Source organism: Neopelma chrysocephalum, unplaced genomic scaffold (genome assembly GCF_003984885.1).
Source record: "Neopelma chrysocephalum unplaced genomic scaffold, ASM398488v2 Primary Assembly neopelma1_77, whole genome shotgun sequence".
NCBI classification, from domain to species: domain Eukaryota; kingdom Metazoa; phylum Chordata; class Aves; order Passeriformes; family Pipridae; genus Neopelma; species Neopelma chrysocephalum.
In genome coordinates, this window is record NW_020897738.1 from 2,599,876 (window position 1) to 2,618,280 (window position 18,405).

The 18,405-nt window shown below is 43.9% G+C and overlaps 1 protein-coding gene across 2 annotated transcripts; it reads left to right on the forward strand.

The window, feature by feature from the left end:
• The first annotated feature begins 1,109 nt into the window (after positions 1-1,109).
• Positions 1,110-18,279, forward strand: PPP1CC (protein phosphatase 1 catalytic subunit gamma). 2 transcript variants are annotated; one of them, XM_027689729.1, is made up of 8 exons: positions 1,110-1,372; positions 10,382-10,513; positions 11,556-11,786; positions 13,323-13,427; positions 14,393-14,616; positions 15,018-15,152; positions 15,597-15,657; positions 18,129-18,279. In XM_027689729.1, the coding sequence occupies exons 1-8, from the start codon at positions 1,318-1,320 to the stop codon at positions 18,143-18,145; spliced, it is 960 nt and encodes a 319-aa protein (XP_027545530.1). In that variant the 5' UTR covers positions 1,110-1,317; the 3' UTR covers positions 18,146-18,279. The 2 variants fall into 2 exon arrangements, with proteins under 2 accessions (XP_027545530.1, XP_027545529.1); XM_027689728.1 differs by lacking the exon at positions 18,129-18,279 and having other exon boundaries at positions 15,597-16,826.
• The last annotated feature ends 126 nt before the right edge of the window (positions 18,280-18,405 follow it).

Here is an 18,405-nt window from a genome sequence, read left to right on the forward strand (position 1 = left end):
GATCTGAACTCTGGTCCAGCCCCACCACAGCAATAAGCCATAATGAATATTGTATAACTGCCGGCAGGAGGAATCCGCCAGGCAGAGCGGGAGCGATCCACGCAGGGAGGGGAGGGGAGGAGGCAAGAGCTTGACACAGCCGTCCCTGCAAATTAAAGTAGGAGTAAATAAAGCAATTAAACAATATTCAATCAGAGATGCAAAGTGAACAGTGGGAAAGGCCCGCACAGCCCGTCTCCCTGGCAAACAGCAAACGCACTCCAGGTCGTGAGCACAACCTCATTTAATTGTTTGTAGCCAAGCTGTAGCTACATACAGAATAAAATAGTAGATGTGTGAAATAAATAGCAGGATGCTTGTGGACGAGGATGCTCATTTCTTCATCCATAAGGGGTTTTTAAGTGCTGTGTGCTTGTTTCTGAAGTATTTGCAGGGGCAGAGCCACGTGTCTGAAGGTGCTCAGGAGCCAAAAGGCTGCTCAGGCCACGTGTCCTCCAGCTGTGAGGCAGTGGTGGCTGGGTGTGAGGTGAAGGATATGAGGGACGTGTTCCCCCTGCCCTAAAATGGGGTGAGTAGCACCAAAACCCCGCCTGCAGCCACTGCCTCCCTCATGGTGTGCAGGGGCAAGGCGTGTGGGGCACGTGGGGCTGGGGAGAAGAAGGTGAAGGTGATGGTGGCCCCTTCCAGTTCCCCGCACTCCCCAAGTCCTCAGGGACCCTGCATGGGACCGGCCTTTCTTCACAAAGAGGGCGATTAGACATTGGAACGGGCTGCCCAGGGAGGTGGTGGAGTCACCATCCCTGGGGCTGTTTAGGGCCAGACTGGACGTTGCACTTGGCGCCACGGTCTAGTTGACGAGGTGGTGATCGGTCATAGGTTCATCGGTCGATCTCATAGGTCTTTTCCAGCCTAATCGATTGTGTGACTCTGTGACAGCCACCACAACGCGACCGTCGCGACAGCCGCGACACCGGGAGGCGGCACCGCCGCACTACTTCCCCTGCCGGCAGCGGAAGGATCCCGCGGATGGCCGTCATGGCGCCCTCCCTTCCCGCCCGGCCTATAAACGGTTCCCGGGGAGGCGCCTCGCGCGCGTAGTATCCATGCGCCGGTCTCGCTCGCGGAGGGGACGGCGGCCATTTTGTTCGGTGCTGGGTCTGCGCTGAGGGGGCGGGCGGGGGGGGGGGGACAGGGAGAGCGCGAGGGAAGGCGCACAGTAGGAAGGGCAACAACGAGACAGAACGAGGAGAGAGACGTGGGGCCGGCCAAGCCGCGAGCGGAGCGGCGGGGAGGGCTCCGCCCGGCCACTGAGAGGCGATGGCGGATATAGACAAGCTCAACATCGACAGCATCATCCAACGGCTGCTGGAGGGTGAGGGTCGGGGGCGGCGGGGTGTGTGTGTGGGGGGTGGCAGTCGGGCCTGTGCGCCGCGTCCCGCCCGCCCGGCGGGGGCTGAGGGGACACCAAAATGGAGGGGCTTGAGGCGCTTTGTCTGCCCGGGGTCGCCGCCGCCTCCTCCCCGCCCGGCTCTGCCCCCCCAGCCCCAACTTTCCCCTCAGCCCGCGTGTTTCCGACGTGTTTCTGCCTCCTGATCCCCCCTGTGCAATGCTGAGACCAGCCGGCTTTCCCCCTGCAGCTCTGAGGGGGATGCTTAATTCAGTATTATTTTCGTGGGAAGGTGTTTTAAAAAGCCGGGGGCGTTCTCTTTGCCTTTCGCACATGCACATGGGGTCAGGGCTTGGCTGGGTAGTCGTGGGGCTCTGGAAATAAGACCCAGCGTGTTTAAAGAGTGTTTCGGCAGCTTTTCAGCAAGTCGGGAGGGATCTGCCGTGTACCCTGGGTTTAGCTTTGATTAGCTGCTCGCATTAACGCTGCCACAGGATTTTGGCTCTTAACTCGTAACATATGGTGGGGTTTTAGGTGTGAATCGAGGGTTGGGTTTTGGTTTTTCAGACAGTCTATGGAAGGGCTTATTGTCTGGTATTGTTGGTGCTTTGGGGGTGAAAAGAGTTGCCTGGGAGTTCCTAAATCAAAGGCAAACCTGGAAGTTGCAGGGGGTGTCTCCAGCATCATTCCTTCGCTTGCAGGGGTCAGCACTGGACTGGGGTTGACTGATTTTAGGTCAAAAGGCTGAGAAATCGCCAGTGAAAAATTCTCTTCCAGGCATCAAGGAAAATCATAATTATTCAGAGGGGGAAGCTCTGCTGATCCAGCCTCATTTCATGTGTGTCAGGGCAGACATCTCATCTGGACTCACACTTGAACAGCTTGGTCAGGGATTTAACTTTTTAACACTTGGCAGAAAGTCATCTGGAATGTTGCTGAGACAAATGGTGAAGAAATGTCTTTCTTGCACACTTTCCTTCTTACAGGATTTTGCTTGTGTAATGCTTGGATAGCAAAAGGTCAGGCAGAGGAACAAGAGTGCTATTCTAGAAATTATTTGGAGTTAAAAATCCTATGGATGAATTATGGGATTACTGAATAAGTAAAAGTAAATAAGGTTTTTCCTCTGATCCGTTTTGGGGTTTGCCTGTTACCAATTTAAACTCCCCTGGTTTCAATTATTTAAAGACTTCCCTTCATAAAGTTAGACCAGGATTTTCCTGAAACTCCAGTAGTACAACTTGTAAATGTCAGGTCTTGTATGTCATATGTTTGGTGACATATTAATACATGCCCAGTTTTACTGCAGGTATTGGTTACAATTCTTACTAATTTTTCCTAGTGCCATTTTCTCAAAGTGTAAATTCTTAATATCAAAAGGATGGAATAAAATAATCCTAGAAAGAGACCTGAATGATTTTGAATTATTAATCTTGTTAAGTTTCAAAAAGTAGTGAGATATACAGTGTCAATAATTTAAGTTCTTACCCAGTTTATATCAGTATTAGACGTTTGGAGCAGATAAGAATTCATAAATCAGGCTTCAGAAGGTTTACTGACATCTTTTAACAAATGCTTCCTTCAACTACAGATGTTACCTGGGGTTGCATCAGCTGCCAGAACTGAAATTAATTTTTGTCCTTTATTAATATTTCAGTTGGGATTTTGGATTCCTTAAGGCAATGATTGTCTTTCAATATTTGAAACAATTACCAGTGTTAGTGACCTGTGCTAGTGCTTTTTTTTGCTTTTATTAAATGTCTGTTATGAACATCTTTGCCAAACAGAGAGTAGTGATTGACCTTTGTGACAGTCTGTCATTTTTATACTTTTTTTTTTTTCTAAAATGATGGTGCATTTTAGCAAACACTGCATTTTTTATAGAGTGTTAAGTTGTGCAAATCACTGTGCAATTCTCTTGGGTTGTTTAAAATTAACTTGACTCGTCCTTTTCCTGAAATTATTAAGGTCTGGCCAGGTAGGTGACAGGACTGAGCTTCCAAGGTGGTGATCTGCAGGGTATTAAATGGAAGGGGGAACAATATTTGAAGCATGTGTAAGGATTCTCATCCTATTTAGATTTAGAGCAAACAAATCATACTTTTTCAGTGCAATTCTGATTAATGTTAGTTTACAAAGTGTGACGTGCCCGTACCTGAGCCCTGTTTCAAGTGATCTCCCCTTCAGACAAGGTTGCACACAGATTAAAATCATAGTCAAACATGAAAACACTGTTTTAAATCTAGTGTAATAATCAGATCACAAACTGAGTTGCTGAAATCCTTGTGCAAGCTTTAATTTTAGAGCAATTTGATATTTCATTTTAGCTCTCTTCAAACTTTAAATACTTACATATTTTTACAGCAGTTAGCTTTAGGTGACTCTGCTAATGGAATGTAAAGGGTATGAACAGGGAGCTTATCCCTTTTTAGAGGTAACAAATCCAAGCATTAAGGAGATTCTTGGTGAAACAGTGGAAATCAGTGAGCAAATACAGTTAGGCAGGTTTTTGTTTTATCATGTGCCTTAGCATTGCACTGTTGGAAGAAGCAGTGATTCTAATGGTTGAGGCAAAGTGAAGGGTGAATAATAAATTACTCTTGCTTTTGTCCTTAATATGGGGTATTAATAATGTATTTGTGAGGGATTTTAGTTGCTCTCTATCCTGATTTCTCTGGTCAAATGATGTTATTCTTACTTTTCCCCCACGTAGTGGATATTCTCCCACTCATGTTAGGCTGGCTAGCTGAAATGATTAGTTTGTTCTTTAAAAGGCCTGGAAGTATATACTTCAGCTTCTCATTCTAAGGTAAATATTTGAAGAGTCTTTCTTGCTCTGCATGTTTATAGTACAGAGCTGTTTGGCATTGAAATGTCACAAAAAGCATTTTTCAGTAACATTGTTCTCGACCTTGGAAAAATGATCAGTTAAAACATTAAACATGCTGATCTGTTTTTGCTGGAGTTGAATTTATATTTGTTCCCTTCTTTACTAACGAGAGTTGTGTTCTGCTGGGAGCAATCTCACAAGTACAGGGTGTCTGCTTTTGTCACTTTAAGTAACTGTAATAATCATAAGAATAAGGCCTCTAAAATATAGTAACTGATAATATCCTGCACTGAGTATTAAAATGTTTCCTAAGTGGCCTTGCTAGTGGATAAAGGCTTGAATATTGATGGACATAACTCACTTTCCTGAGGAATAAGAAGGGACAAACACAGGAGCAAATTACTCCCGGTCTGGTAGGAGTGCTGTGGGCAGCAGTTGTGCTTCTGAGCTGCAGCTGTGCGTGTGCTGAGTCAAAACTCCCAGCAGACAAGATCTGAAACAAGCTCCTTGTGGCACCTGTATGGTCTTGGAAAAGGTTCCAGGAAATGGCAGAATTCCTGCTCAGCCCCCAGTAAAGAATGAGTGACAAATCCTGAGATTCCCTGAGCGTGAGCATGGCTTCCTTTCCGTGTTGTGTCAGATGGTGTTCCTATAACCTGAGCCCCTTATCCATTTCCTTCATCGAGTGAGTTGGCAGCTTTTCCAGATAAGTAGGGTCTGGTTTGGAGCTCTCAGTAACATATTTAGAAAACAGGATTGAAGTGCATTAGTCCTACCATGGTAACGATAAATAACAGGGTAAAATAACAGCATTTCAACAGACATAAGTGAACCCAAGTTGAAATGTGTTTCTGAAAATCTTTCCTGTGCTGCATCCTCTGCAAGCACTAAGGGAAAACTAACTAATGAATGGAGGCTACTCTGCAGAAAGCCATGCAAGGATAGAATGGTGGCAGCCATTCTGAAAGCTGAAATCCTGGTTAGTGCACTAAAATCAGCAAAAAGACTCTTAAATCCTCAAACATTTCTGTTTATACACCCACAGATTTCTATTCCCAGTAAAGCCCGTTGTAGAGCTGTCAAGGACATACTCTCTCTAATTTGCTTTAAATGGGGGAAGATTATCATCCAGTTATTAAAAATAGTTGAGCTAAAGAGCATGGATAAATTTTTGCTGACAACAGAGAAGACCATTTCTTACAAATGCAGTTCTCTGAATTCTTTTTCACCTTTCTGCTAAATACAGCATTAACTGGGTCTGCAGGGTTGCTTGTTCTTCAGCTTTGTGTACTGAGATAAGAGTCTGATTCTCAGAGATGTTAACCTGAAATGTCTCACATTTCACTTGTGGGTGACTTGGGATGCTGTGATGAGGTTTCTCATAGACAAGCAGCACTTTTGACCTCTAAACATATAATTTTCCATAGTTTGTGTAGCTTAATGTTAATTGTTTCCTGCTGTGGTGCAGCAGTTTCTAAGAGTGGGAAATAGAAACTCTCAATTCCAAAACTGAGGATTAGATTCTTATCAGTGCCATGGATTCAGTCTGTTAAATTCAGTGCTTGTTGCCCAGTCAGTGAAGTGGAGGAATTTGTCATCTCTGAGTGTTTGTGATCAGTGTTTGTGACCTGTTGCTCTCCTTCTGTCTGCACGGGGAAGTACATTACAAGATGAAAAATTTGCAGTCATACAGAATCTTCCATTTGATAACACTGCTGTGAACTTCTGACATACTAGAAAGCAGACTGGAACTTTTTCTTTTTAGAGGCTTTTACAGAGGAGTTGCTTTTCCGTTTTGGTTTTGAATTTGAAGTGATCTGATCAAAGCTGGTAGTGCCTGCAGTAAAGTAAAACCTTTTTTACATCAACCACTTTCAAGTTATTTATTCCCTTTGTGCCTGTGGTGCAAAACTGACTGTGAAACTGTCATTGGGAGCTGCTAAAAAGATTAAAACCAACCTGCAGTATTTTTGGAAATGTCACTGGGATTGCAGGCATCTTAATGTAAAATATGGTAAAACTGAGAGACTTGTTTAATAAGCCAAAAAAATTAACTGACCTGCAGATAGAATGTTTTCCTTAAAACATTTTCTGTAGGACAGGTTAATTTTCTCACTTCAATTGGCAGCTTTTCAACTGCTTCTTTTAATGCAGTACTGAAGGGAAATGAGATGTTTGGATCACTGAAATTTCTGGCATTTTTGAACTTTCTGCTATTTTCGAATACTTTCCTAATTATCATCCCTTTCATAATAACCTTGAGTGACGTAAAGGACTGTGGCACCAAAGTGAGTGTTGGAAAAGGCTCGGGAGGGGATGGGGGGTAGGAGTCTGTACTTTGCATGGATGTGCTCTGTGGGATCTAGAACGTACAAGAGTCAATTCCTGACCCATTTATCCTTCCCAAGGAAATGTAGAACAGTTCTTCTGGATGTCAGGTGGCGTCGTAACTCCTGGCAGCTGCAGCTACACTTTGTACTTGCTCTGTACTCGCTCTGCTTGCTCTCACCAAAATGACAGGGGTGCCTTAAGTTCTTGCTCTTCTTCCTTTTCCTTCCTTTTCCCCCTCTGCTGGGCGCCTGCCGTACTGCACCGTTTATAATACGTTAATTTTAGAGCTGATATCTGTTGCTGTTTTCTGGCAGTTTTTGTCCTTGTCTTGGAAACCAACATTAATTTTAATAGTGGAACCTGTGTTCTCAGCAGTACTTCTCCAGAGATCTTCCAGGTTCCAGGGAGGGATGTTTTCTGTAGTCTTTTCCATCCAGTGGAGAGCTTTATTTTTCCAAAACTTCTCATATTTGTACAGTAGAAAAGATTTTACTTGTTAGGAAACTGCCCAGACATGGAAATTTAGGCTCCTAAGAAATTATTTTTAAGAACAGGAGCATCTCTGCCTAAAAGAGGGTGGGAATATTTTGCTGTCTGGAAATACTGCAGCAGTTGTTCAGACACAAATAAAATACTACTTGAAATGGGCTGACTTTTTTTCCCCAACTGATTAATCTTTAGCTTGTTTCACTGTCAGCTCCAGACTGTTGTTTCTGAGAGGTTATTTTTTATGCTTTGAAAGAACAAATGTGCCTGTACAGGACTATTGAGCTGCTCTTTTGACTTTATGACCAAGCTGTCAATTAGCATCGTACTGTCTGGCCTCTGCAAGCTGCCTTGTTTTGATCCAAAGCAGAGAAAAGAAACTGTAAACAAAAACAGATTTTTCATAGTATATTATTTTTGCCTTTCTTAGAGGGCCTGAGTAACTTGAAGACTCAGAGAAACCTTTTAAGAAGTCATTAGACTAAACATCCTGCATTTCTGTGCCAACTCTTTCATTGTGGATGAGAAAATCTTTGCACTAAAAATACAGATTCCTCAAACCAACATGCAGTTCTGCATATTCGATTCTTCTGAAGCCAAACCCACTTTATTTCCCAGCTTTTCAGGATATACAGGTCAATGTTAGAAGGAATTGAACACACTCATTTCTTCTGTGCCAGTTCCTTGTTGGCCACAGTGGTGACAATGTCACTGGCAGGCAGAGCTGAACCAAACTGTCCTGTTCTTTCATCCGTCTGCTGCCTGTGCTGCTGAGTTTGGGAACTGCAGCAGAGAACCATTTCATCTTGTCACGGTTTTCTAGAAGCAGGTGACTAAAACAGCATGAGGATTATACCAGTTCAACAAAAATGCTTTGAAGAAACTTAGAAAACCTGTGTCTGAAACAGTTTTCAGATCCTCATTTAATCTTTAGCAAAAATTAATGCATATGCTTTATTCATGAGCTTTAGTGACTCAGTGCATTACATAGTCTGTATAATATTTTGTACTTTTTAATTTATGGATGTGAAATACAAGGTTCAGTTTTAGCAATTTGTAACATGACCAAAATCATGGAAAATCAGATTTTTGGCTTCTCATAAAACTAAATACAAATATATTATATTATCTCGAAAACAAAGGTGGCTGGTAAAATTCAGGATTAGAAGGAAATAAGTTTTACATTTGTAATTCAGCGAGCTTATCACTTAATTCTAAAAATTTCTGTTCTTTATAGCTTCTGGATATTTGGCATTTTGAGTGACTTGCTTGTTGCTCAGGAGTCTTTGGAAAATTACTGTATGGATGAAAAAATGACTGTGTAGATGAAAAGCCTCATGCGTGATAAACTGCTGTGACAAAGATTTAACTTCCATTTATATGCTTCATTACTTTGGATATTTTAATGGAAGACATGAAGTGCAGTGGTAATTCCAGTGCCAGCATGGAATGTCAGTGGTGGGCAGGGAAGAATAAAGGAGCACGTATTGCTTGAGAGATAACAGTGTTAAAGCCTTGACTTTTGACCTACAATCATGTCACTGTCAGTATAAGTTGTAATTTGAACTATGGTTTAATTTGGAAGCTTGTTTGAGGAAAGGTTGTGTGGTTTAGGGTGTTGTGGTTCTGTAGGGCAGCTGGTGCCGCCGTGCCTGGGGTCTCTGGGAGTCAGGGAAGAACTGTTTTAGCAGTAACACTGTAGGGATTATATCTGACACGTGATTTTATGTATGGGTATTGCACAGTCATTATTTTATTCATGGTCTGGATAAGATGCACACTGACTGAACAATGATTTCTGCTCTTGATCAGGGGCTTGCGTAAAAGTCGGAAGCTTCTGTGCTAATGAGAAATTGGAACACAACTGTGTCTGTTCGTGCTGTTCCTAAAACATGCCCCGAGCACCCCCCGCCCTTCCTGCTGCAGTTCTCACTTGGCTCCACACAGCACAAGGCCCACAGTGGCAGTACAGGGATTTGAGTCATCTGCACCTTCCACATCTCTCACTGGGGTTAAACAGGCTGAATGGCAGCCAGCGAAGAGGTTCTTTAGGAATTCAGGAAGATAATACTTCATAGGTATTTGGAAGGATTCAGGCTTGTTGCTTGCTTTTTTTGTAATTAAAGACCAAACCTTTTTGGATGGGGCATAGATTCTTCAGTCTCAGTGCAATAGGAGTTGCTCACAGTAAGTCACCTTAACTGGGCAGCCTTACCGGTGTAGTGATTTTGTTTCTGGAGGTGTTGGCAGAGCATTTCCAGGCAGCTGAGGCTCAAGTTCTCAGCTTCTTTGGCTTTGATACAGCTAAACCAGTGGGTTACATTGTGGACAATGACTGCTGCTCTTAGTGCTTTTTTTTCCCTTCAGCTTTATCAGTGTTCCATGTTGTCTCTGGTTTTGATGCCAAATAAAAATAATCTTCAACACTAATGGCATACTCAGAAATGTTTTTGTTTAGTCTTATCCTAACCCTGATAAATGCTCTTGTGTGTCATCTGAGCCATAGTTACAGCATTGCTGCTGTAGAGATGTCCTTTGTATTTCTGGACAACACAAAGGGGGGTGTGAAACTTGTTCAGGCCAATCTGGTGTCCTTGTCCAGAGCAGGAAACTTTAATCGATATTAAAGGGAACCAACTATTATAAATAGTTGCAGTGGGGGAGATTGAAGAGGTGATGGAGGGGTGTGAAGGAGGGGAGTTGAGAGGGTGAAGTGGCCAGGGGCTGGGACATAGACAAGTGAGCAGATCTTACTGTGCTCAAAAGGCAGTGATAAGGAGAGATGTTTTGTCTTTGTGATCCAAAACTGTTTCCTTAACTATAGTCGTGGCCTTCCAGTCATGTGCTCCTTTATCTTCCACCTTTGCATCTACAATGTAGAATGGGGCAGTACAGGATTTATGGGCACTCTCTTGGGCCAGGTGCTGTGCTGGTTTAGGGGAGCTCACACGTTTGAGCTGTGCTCTGGTGATCGAATGGCAGTCGCCCTTTTCTCAAGTTCAGACAGCTTTCAAGTGTGTGACTGCTTCGTTAAAGGAATAAAATATATATAGTCACATTGTCCGAGATGGGTTTATAGCTAAATAGAACTAAACTGTTGCTATTTAAAACGTGACATTGAACGGGGGAAGTGTTGAGCCATGAATTCTGTTAAATGAAAGTAACACAGGGCTGGAAGAGAACACGCTCCCCTTTCCCTGCAGCGTGGCCCTGCCATTTCACCTCGGCAGCCTCATCCTACCCTGGTACCTTCTCCTTCAGTGCTACACTGGCATTTAGTCAGGCTCTTAACATAACCCTGGGGATGTTGCTGCTCTTGATAACTGACTTCTGACTCCTTCTGACAGTGAGAGGATCAAAACCAGGCAAAAACGTGCAACTCCAAGAGAATGAAATTAGAGGACTGTGCTTGAAATCCAGAGAAATCTTTCTGAGTCAGCCTATTCTGCTAGAACTTGAAGCTCCACTGAAAATCTGTGGTGAGTACTGTGATTTTTGGTTTGGTCTTTGGGCGTGTGTCAGGTCAATGCAGACCTTAGAGAACAAATACTGGATGCTACTTTCACTTACTAACAGTGGAACTGATAAGTAATTGTAGCAAAAGGGAAAATAAAACCCTGCTGGATACCTAGGGCAGGGGAATGGAGAGGAGGTAACATGTGGGAGTTGGTGCAGGGACCAAAATATTCCAAACCCAAAAAGTAACTGGTCCAGTTTCACCAGGTCTTGGGGAAGGGATTCACAGGAAGTTTTGGAAAGGAGTTTCTGTATCAATTAAATGATGTTTGGCCCATTCTGAACAAGGGGAAACAGAGAGGAACTGCAGTAGTTTATTGTAGCTGCTCTACAGCATTGAACAATATTTTAAAATCCTGCTGGAAACTTAAATTTCTGTCCTGTTTCTTGCAATTACTTTCTAGTTTGGTTTCATCACACTTGCAGACAGCAGTGCTCATTTTGCACGCACGTACATGTCTACTTATGCTAAAAGAATGAAGAATGTCAACATAAAAGCCTCAATAAATGCACTTTTGAAAGCTTCCAGCAAACAGTATTTTATCCTACTCTAACACTGAGGACTTACTTCAAATTGAAGCAGCTTGTTCAATATTTATAACATGGGTAGTCTAAAATCATGATTTAGCATTCTGCTTGTCAGAAACAAACCCATGATTTAAACTAAAGGCAGAAATACCAATTTCATTTTTGATGCAGCTTCACTGCTAGAATTCGAATTACTGTTTCCAGAAAACACAGTTGGTTTCTTGGAACCTTCATTTTGTTTTATACAAGGGAACATTTTTAAGTAGCTACGTGCTATTTCTTTGTGCTGTTAACCATTGCATTGCATAGATGTCAAACTTAAAATGAGATGACATTATAAACTGTAATTTTAAGTACATTATGGGCAGTATGTAACTACAAGCATTTTTCTTTCTGAAGCATCTGTCATTTTCTCTAGAATAAATCAGAGAATGTAGTGAAGGGTCACTTCTGTGTTGTGTCTGAATCTCGTTGCAGGTGACATCCATGGACAATACTATGACTTGCTCCGACTCTTTGAATATGGAGGTTTTCCACCAGAAAGCAACTACCTGTTCCTTGGAGATTACGTTGACAGAGGAAAACAGTCTTTAGAAACAATTTGTCTTCTGTTGGCCTACAAAATCAAATACCCAGAGAATTTTTTCCTCCTCAGAGGGAACCATGAATGTGCCAGCATCAATAGAATTTATGGGTTTTATGATGAATGTGAGTAACAGACGTGTTACAGTAACAGCCTCTCTGGCTGGAGGCAGCAGGGGAGGAGGTGCCAGTGTTGCAGAGGTAGATGGTTCTTTCTGAGCTTGCAGTGCCCCTTCTCATGTGCTCTTTAGAGGGGCCATTGACCCATTTTAGGAAGGGAAGTGTGTCCTTTCCCTGATCCTGTTGGGAGTCTGATCCTCACATACAAATCAGCAACCAACTGGGTAATTTTATTTATTGGCTGCTATGTTAACTAACAGTTCTCAGTGGTAAAATTCAGAATAGGTCATCTAATGAGAGATGAGAGAATGTAACTTGATGGGTTAATTACAACAGTTCATCTCTTTTTCTTGCAGTCTGAGGGATGGTGCTGTATATTTGTGAGGGCTGGTCTTGCTGGGGTTATGTTACAGTGCCTGCAACCTATTTCATATTAAGACCTGTAACTCTGTAGTGTTAAAAAAGAACCCCCAGACGTGGCCCTTCCCTGGATGCAGCCCTGCTGTACCGTGTGCTGTTGCTTTGGCCAAAACCAGTGTCCCCTTTCCTAAACGGGGCAAAGCTGTGCAGCCATCAGTGTGACAGTGCTGAGCACCAGCTCCTTGGTGTGTCAGTAGGTGCCTTCAGCTGCAGGAGGTGTTGCTTGGAGCAGTGTCAGCCTGGGGATGAAGGAAGTGCTGGTGTTTATTTTTCGCCGTTGGGCTCTTTCTGAACACACACGGTGTGGCTGTGCCGTCACCGGCTCTGGCTCTGCCGGGGGGGTGTGATGGGGGCTGTACAGAGACATCACCAGAGCAGAACAAGCAATTTTGCTGTGAAGTAGAAATGTATGTTTCTGTTTCAAAGGATGTGACTTAATCCAGATGATGTAGGGGAGATGATACTGTTAAATTAATTGTGCGCTGAAGCACGTCACAACTTGTGTGGTGCGACATACTTGGCTTGCAGCTTACAAGATGTGCTCTCCATGGCTTGTTCTCCTCCAGTGAGGAAACAAAGATGTGTGTGGTATTTCAGAGATTAATCACAGGCTTAGTCATAGATCGAAAAATGTTCAGGGTTTGTATCTGTTGGGAGAGTCCTTTTGAAATTCGTAAAACTGTAGCAATTTCGTTTTTCAGTCCCTGTTTCGTTTTTCAGTCCCTTTCTTTGCTGAGAGTGACTTTATATGGTAAAGCAGAATTTTAAAGAAAATCTGCTTTTCAAGAATTGCTGTCTTCCCTTGAAAGAAACGGCAAGATTTTCTGAAATTCTCCAAGGGATAGTTTTACAAAGCAAAATTGGGATTGGAGAGCCTGGCTGCCAACGGGGGAGTGCCATCCAGTTGAACAGACCTGTGCTATTCTCAGAGCTGTGCCACAATGAGAGACCTTTGCAACTGTCTTTGAAGCAATGAAATAAGTCAGTGGGTGTCAGAAGATTAATTGTGTATAGGCTTTCATGCTGACTTTTTGCAAGTCTCAGTAAACTTAAGGCAGCCATGTTAGGTTGGTTGTGGTGTTAGAAAAGCATATTGACTTTTTTCTCCCAAATCTCTTCTAGGTAAGAGAAGATACAATATTAAGCTGTGGAAAACCTTCACAGACTGTTTTAACTGTTTACCAATTGCAGCTATTGTGGATGAGAAAATATTCTGCTGTCATGGGGGTAAGTTGTGTCCTTAGGTGATACTTGAAGAACTGGATACTCGGTATCAGTCATGGCATTTTCATGTTTACATTGCTGAAGCTTCAAAACTTGAGGGGTTTTTCTCTTCCTTGGTCCCTGTAAGAGGAAGGGTTGGGCTTGATGAGTGTCAGTTTTGTGAATCACAGAGCTTGGCAGTTTTGTAGCCTCGGACACAATGATCTGCTTTTCCTTTTCCACTAAAACATGTGTTTAATAGACTCTCCTTTCGAATAAAATATCCTTGTAGGGATTTGTAGACTTCTGACTAGGAATTTGTTCTGAATCAGAGTGGTGTGGGATGGAAGGCACCTTTGAGGATCACTGAGTAGAACCCCCTGCCATGGGCAGGGATGTCTTTCACCAGGTCAGGCTGCTCAAAGCCCTCTATGACCTGGCTGGTTTAATTTGTACAGATGGGCTTGTGCCTTGTGATACCTGCCCCGTGCAGCTTTTTGAGGGCATAAAATACGTACTGCACCTTAAATGTGTTATCACTTGCCAGCCATTACAGTTGCCCAGGGACACACATCAGTGAAAAATGATGTGAGATTGGCTTGATACTGTGTTTCATCTTACTAGACCTGATCATCACAGTAAACATACCCTGTGATTTCTGGTGTAAATGCCTCTTTTACTTAACAGCTCTTTTATCAGACACTTGCACAATATTATTGAGATTATTGTAATCCTGTAAAACATGGAAATGGCTTTGCTTATCTTGCTTCCAGTAAATCTCCTAGGAAGTGACTTGTCTTCTGTTACAAATGCCTTCAAACAAACGCTGGATTAAAAAAATGCCAGTTTAATGTTGCCGTTGAACTGCGTAAAATGGCAGCGGTGAATCACTTGGAATACGGAGTATTTTTGTCCTGAAGGAACACGTCAGTCCTGCAGAGCAGAGCTGGACTGACATGTGGACTGTGTGTGTGTCTTACCTCTGACAGGTTTGTCACCAGACCTGCAGTCGATGGAGCAGATCAGACGAATCATGCGGCCCACTGATGTACCAGACCAAGGGCTCCTGTGTGACCTCCTGTGGTCTGACCCTGACAAGGATGTCTTGGGCTGGGGTGAAAATGACAGAGGAGTGTCCTTCACTTTTGGTGCTGAAGTGGTTGCTAAGTTTCTCCATAAACATGATTTGGATCTCATATGTAGAGCTCATCAGGTATTGTCATTTTGTACTTTAAACCAGAGAATAGTTTAGGTTTGGAGGACCTGGTCCAGCCCTGCACACACATGCTCAGCCCGAGGTGCTGAGAGTCTTGTCCAGCCAAATTGTAAATATCTGTGAGGATCTCTGAATGTGTCCCAGTGTTTAACAGCCCTTGTAATGAACATTTTTCCTTAATGCATAAAAACTGTGACTCTCTTGAACAAGGGTTTTCTCAATGCTAGTGGACTCTGTTGCTGAACTGGTTCTTGTGATGTTCCTGTTTTGATGTAAAAGTTTGGAACTCATTCTCCTTAAACACAGCCAGTCTTTCAGCTGCTGCCTCTGGTAAAGCTGCTTTGCACCTTGGCAGGAGGAATCTGCCCAGAGTAACACTTCTGCTTTTCTCTCTAAAGGTGGTTGAAGATGGATACGAGTTTTTTGCAAAAAGGCAGTTGGTAACTCTCTTTTCTGCCCCAAATTACTGTGGAGAATTTGATAACGCGGGTGCCATGATGAGTGTGGATGAAACACTAATGTGCTCCTTCCAGGTACAGTAGCTAAACGTTTTTACCTCCTAGTTAGTGAGGTCACATGTTAAATTTGTGGAATTTTGCATCGATGCTTTATTGTTAAAAAACAATAATAGTTCCAAATAAGTCTTTACAGCTATCACATGTAGACAGGGGAGTGTTTGCAGTCACATCTTCAAAAATGTGATAAGCCTGTGCTGATGTGATTAGATGAACTGTTTTACCCTGGAATTAAATCACCCAGGCAAAGCTGTTGGCTGTCAGCCTGGTCCCACTAGTGTGGGCTCTGGGATCAGCTGCCACAAGCCCTGGCCTAGCTCAGAGCAGGAAACACAGGGAGTTCTGGGCACATTTAGACTTGTCCAGAAGACCCATATAACACCTTTGAGTGATTATTGAATTTGGAAATTTGACTGGAAAACAGCTAAAGCCTTTTGCTAAATAACCCCACTGTCTTTTCAGATCTTGAAACCTGCAGAGAAGAAGAAGCCCAATTCCAGCAGACCCGTAACACCTCCCAGGGGTATGATCACAAAACAAGCCAAGAAATAGTCACTTGGCTCTGCCTTGTTGGGACTTGTATCATAGTCTATAACCTCCATTTTTAAACCTGTCATGTTGTGCTGTTCAGCTTGCTCAAAATAGATAACGTGTTTGTGGTTTTCCTTTTCCATTTGATGAATGGCATTTGCTGGTTGTAACAGCGAATGAAAGACTTTCTCCCTCCCAGGAAAAGAGTTTCAAAGTCCCCTTTTTGTCGGTGTTAAAGCTGCACAGCTCCACAGCATCCCCTGCCAGCCGGGTAAGGCACGGCTGCTGGGACTGTACCATGAGTAGTGTAAATCTTGTTCTTTAGGATCTAAAGAGGGCACTCGTGTGCTGTGAGAGTAGAGATTTGTTCCTGTCAGCGATTACATACTGTTTATACAAACCACTGTGAACTTTTTTTTACGTTAAATTTTGTTTTAAAGGTTTGTTTTAAAGGGATTGCTTTTCTTTTACTGTCTTGTCTGTAGTTTTTATTGCTGTTGACATTAGGAATAACCTTCAACCTTGCCAGCATCACTGGTAGGATGTATATTTAATTCAGACACACGGTCCTCTCCTTATACTTCAAATGACAATTAAAGCCATTATTTTAAGTGTTTGTGTCTCTTTCCTGAAGCCAAAGTTTGCTTAGAAACCCGTTTGTACACGACCCCCCCGCCGAGTTGGCCGGGCTTCCCATCCACACCTTCCTCTCGGAGAGAAAAGGAAGTCCTGGCTGGAAATAGCACATAAACACTTGTCCATGCTCAGAGTGAACACATTTGTACAGTTTCCTTGTGTTCCATGGAGCAGATCATAGTGCTGAGACAGCAGTCCCAGGGCAGGGACAGAAATGGCTCAGGATCTGCTGGAAGGGGTTTGTGCATTTCAGCCTAAAGACTTTGTTCTACACAGAAACCCAGAAACTCGATAAGCCAACCAGAGGTGTTACTCTTGATCACCAGTTTATATAAATCTCTCACAGAATCTTGTTTTTTAAAAGCTGTTGATCTTTTTTGAACAGATGACAGTGTACAATACCATGTAGTGAAAATCACTTATTAAATGATGAAATTGTTAAATCTTCTCCGTGTTGGTTTATCACAACCCAGGCCCTGCTCTCCAAGGGCCTGATTTAGAGAAATAAATTGTTCTGGAAACCCACGGATTCTCGGTTTGGATTTGTCTGAGCTGCAAGAGGGGGGATTTTAAACAGCAGTGTTGGGTTTAGCTCTGGGTCCCCCCAGGGGGTGCAGCTCCCCCAGTGACAAGTGTTGGTGACAGCGGTTTCAGAGCTGGTGTTGTCACAGCCCGTGCTCGCGGCACCGCACACGGGCGTGGGAGGCCATGCTGGGCTCGTGTTCATTGTTGTGTGCACTGAGCAGGGCTGGCCTTGAACACAAGTGCTGCTCTGAGAGGAGGGGTAGAGCTGAGGACAAAATCATTTTCCTCTGGTTCGTAATTAGAGAACTGAGTTCTTGGTGAAATGGGGAACTTGGGTAAACTTTATTAGTGCTGGTGAGGGCCAGCTGCCACGGGTGGGTTGGTGTTGCTGGGTGAGGTGTGTGCCCAGAACAGCCTGGGTCCCTTATGGCCCTGTGGGAAATGCTGTGGGATGTTCAGCACTCAGAGGAGGCGGCTTGTTCACAGCACCACAACAGCTGCAGTGCTGCTGCATCCGCTGAGGAACAAGTTTGTCGTGGAATGCCCAGCTCGCATCCCCCACTGGCTCTGTCCTGCTGTCCCACCCAGTTCCCCTCCGTGTTTGGAGTGAGTGGGACTTTCTTGACACAAATACATGTTCTGGCCAGACCCCAGCCATCGATTTTATTTTTTAATGTTATTTCTCTGAATCAAAGAGCTGTTTTCCTGCTCTGAAGACCTTTTCCCCCTCCCTCTACAGCTAATTAATCAAAAACCTCTTGCTAACCATGATGAGCTCCTTTTATCAGGTGTCACAGATCACTTGTTAAGAGTTTCTCACAGACTTTCACCTTTTAAATCACACTTGTGGTTTCCTCTGGGGCTCTGTAATTTTTCTCCCTCCTTGTACAACGTCCTGTGGTCTGTTCCTGCTGTAGTGAGTTGGGCTGTGCCTGGTGGCCCCTCACTCCCCAGCCCTGCTGCACTGGCTGTGTCACACCTTTGTCCTCCATGACTTGTTTTCTCTCCTCAAAGGCAGTTTCGGTGACACAGGTGCCAATTCTGGGCTGTGTTCTCTGCCCAGCTGCATTCCCTGGGGGTGGGTCATGCACCTTGAGCTTCCTGGGGTGCAGGTGGAGGTGGACAGGTCCTGTCCCACTGCAGGGCTGGGAAGGGAAGGAGCTGCTGATCCCACTGCAGGTTGTGATCGACAGCTCAGGGGCGTGTTTTAGGCCCATTTGTTGGGGTTGGGTTGTTTAATCAGTGGAGGGACAGAAGGAGGAGTAGATGCTGATTCCTGATTTTTTTTCCATAACAATACAGGTAGCTGGAAATTGTGACAAACCCAAGTTCTCCTCAGTCCCCGTCTTGTGCTCTGGAAAGAGTGGTAAGATCTGAGGCGCTCCCTTGCTTTGGGTATCACTCAAGTGACGTTTCTCTAATTTCTTCAAAATAAAGAGTGTCCCCATTGCCATCCAGCTGTGGAAAGGCTGTTTTTCCACACAGGTCACCATTGCCTGTTCCTGGTTTGCTTTGGGATGTGTCAGGGCTGTTGTGGCTTTCAGCTTGGAGTCAAGTCAGGCTGGAGCACTCCAACAAC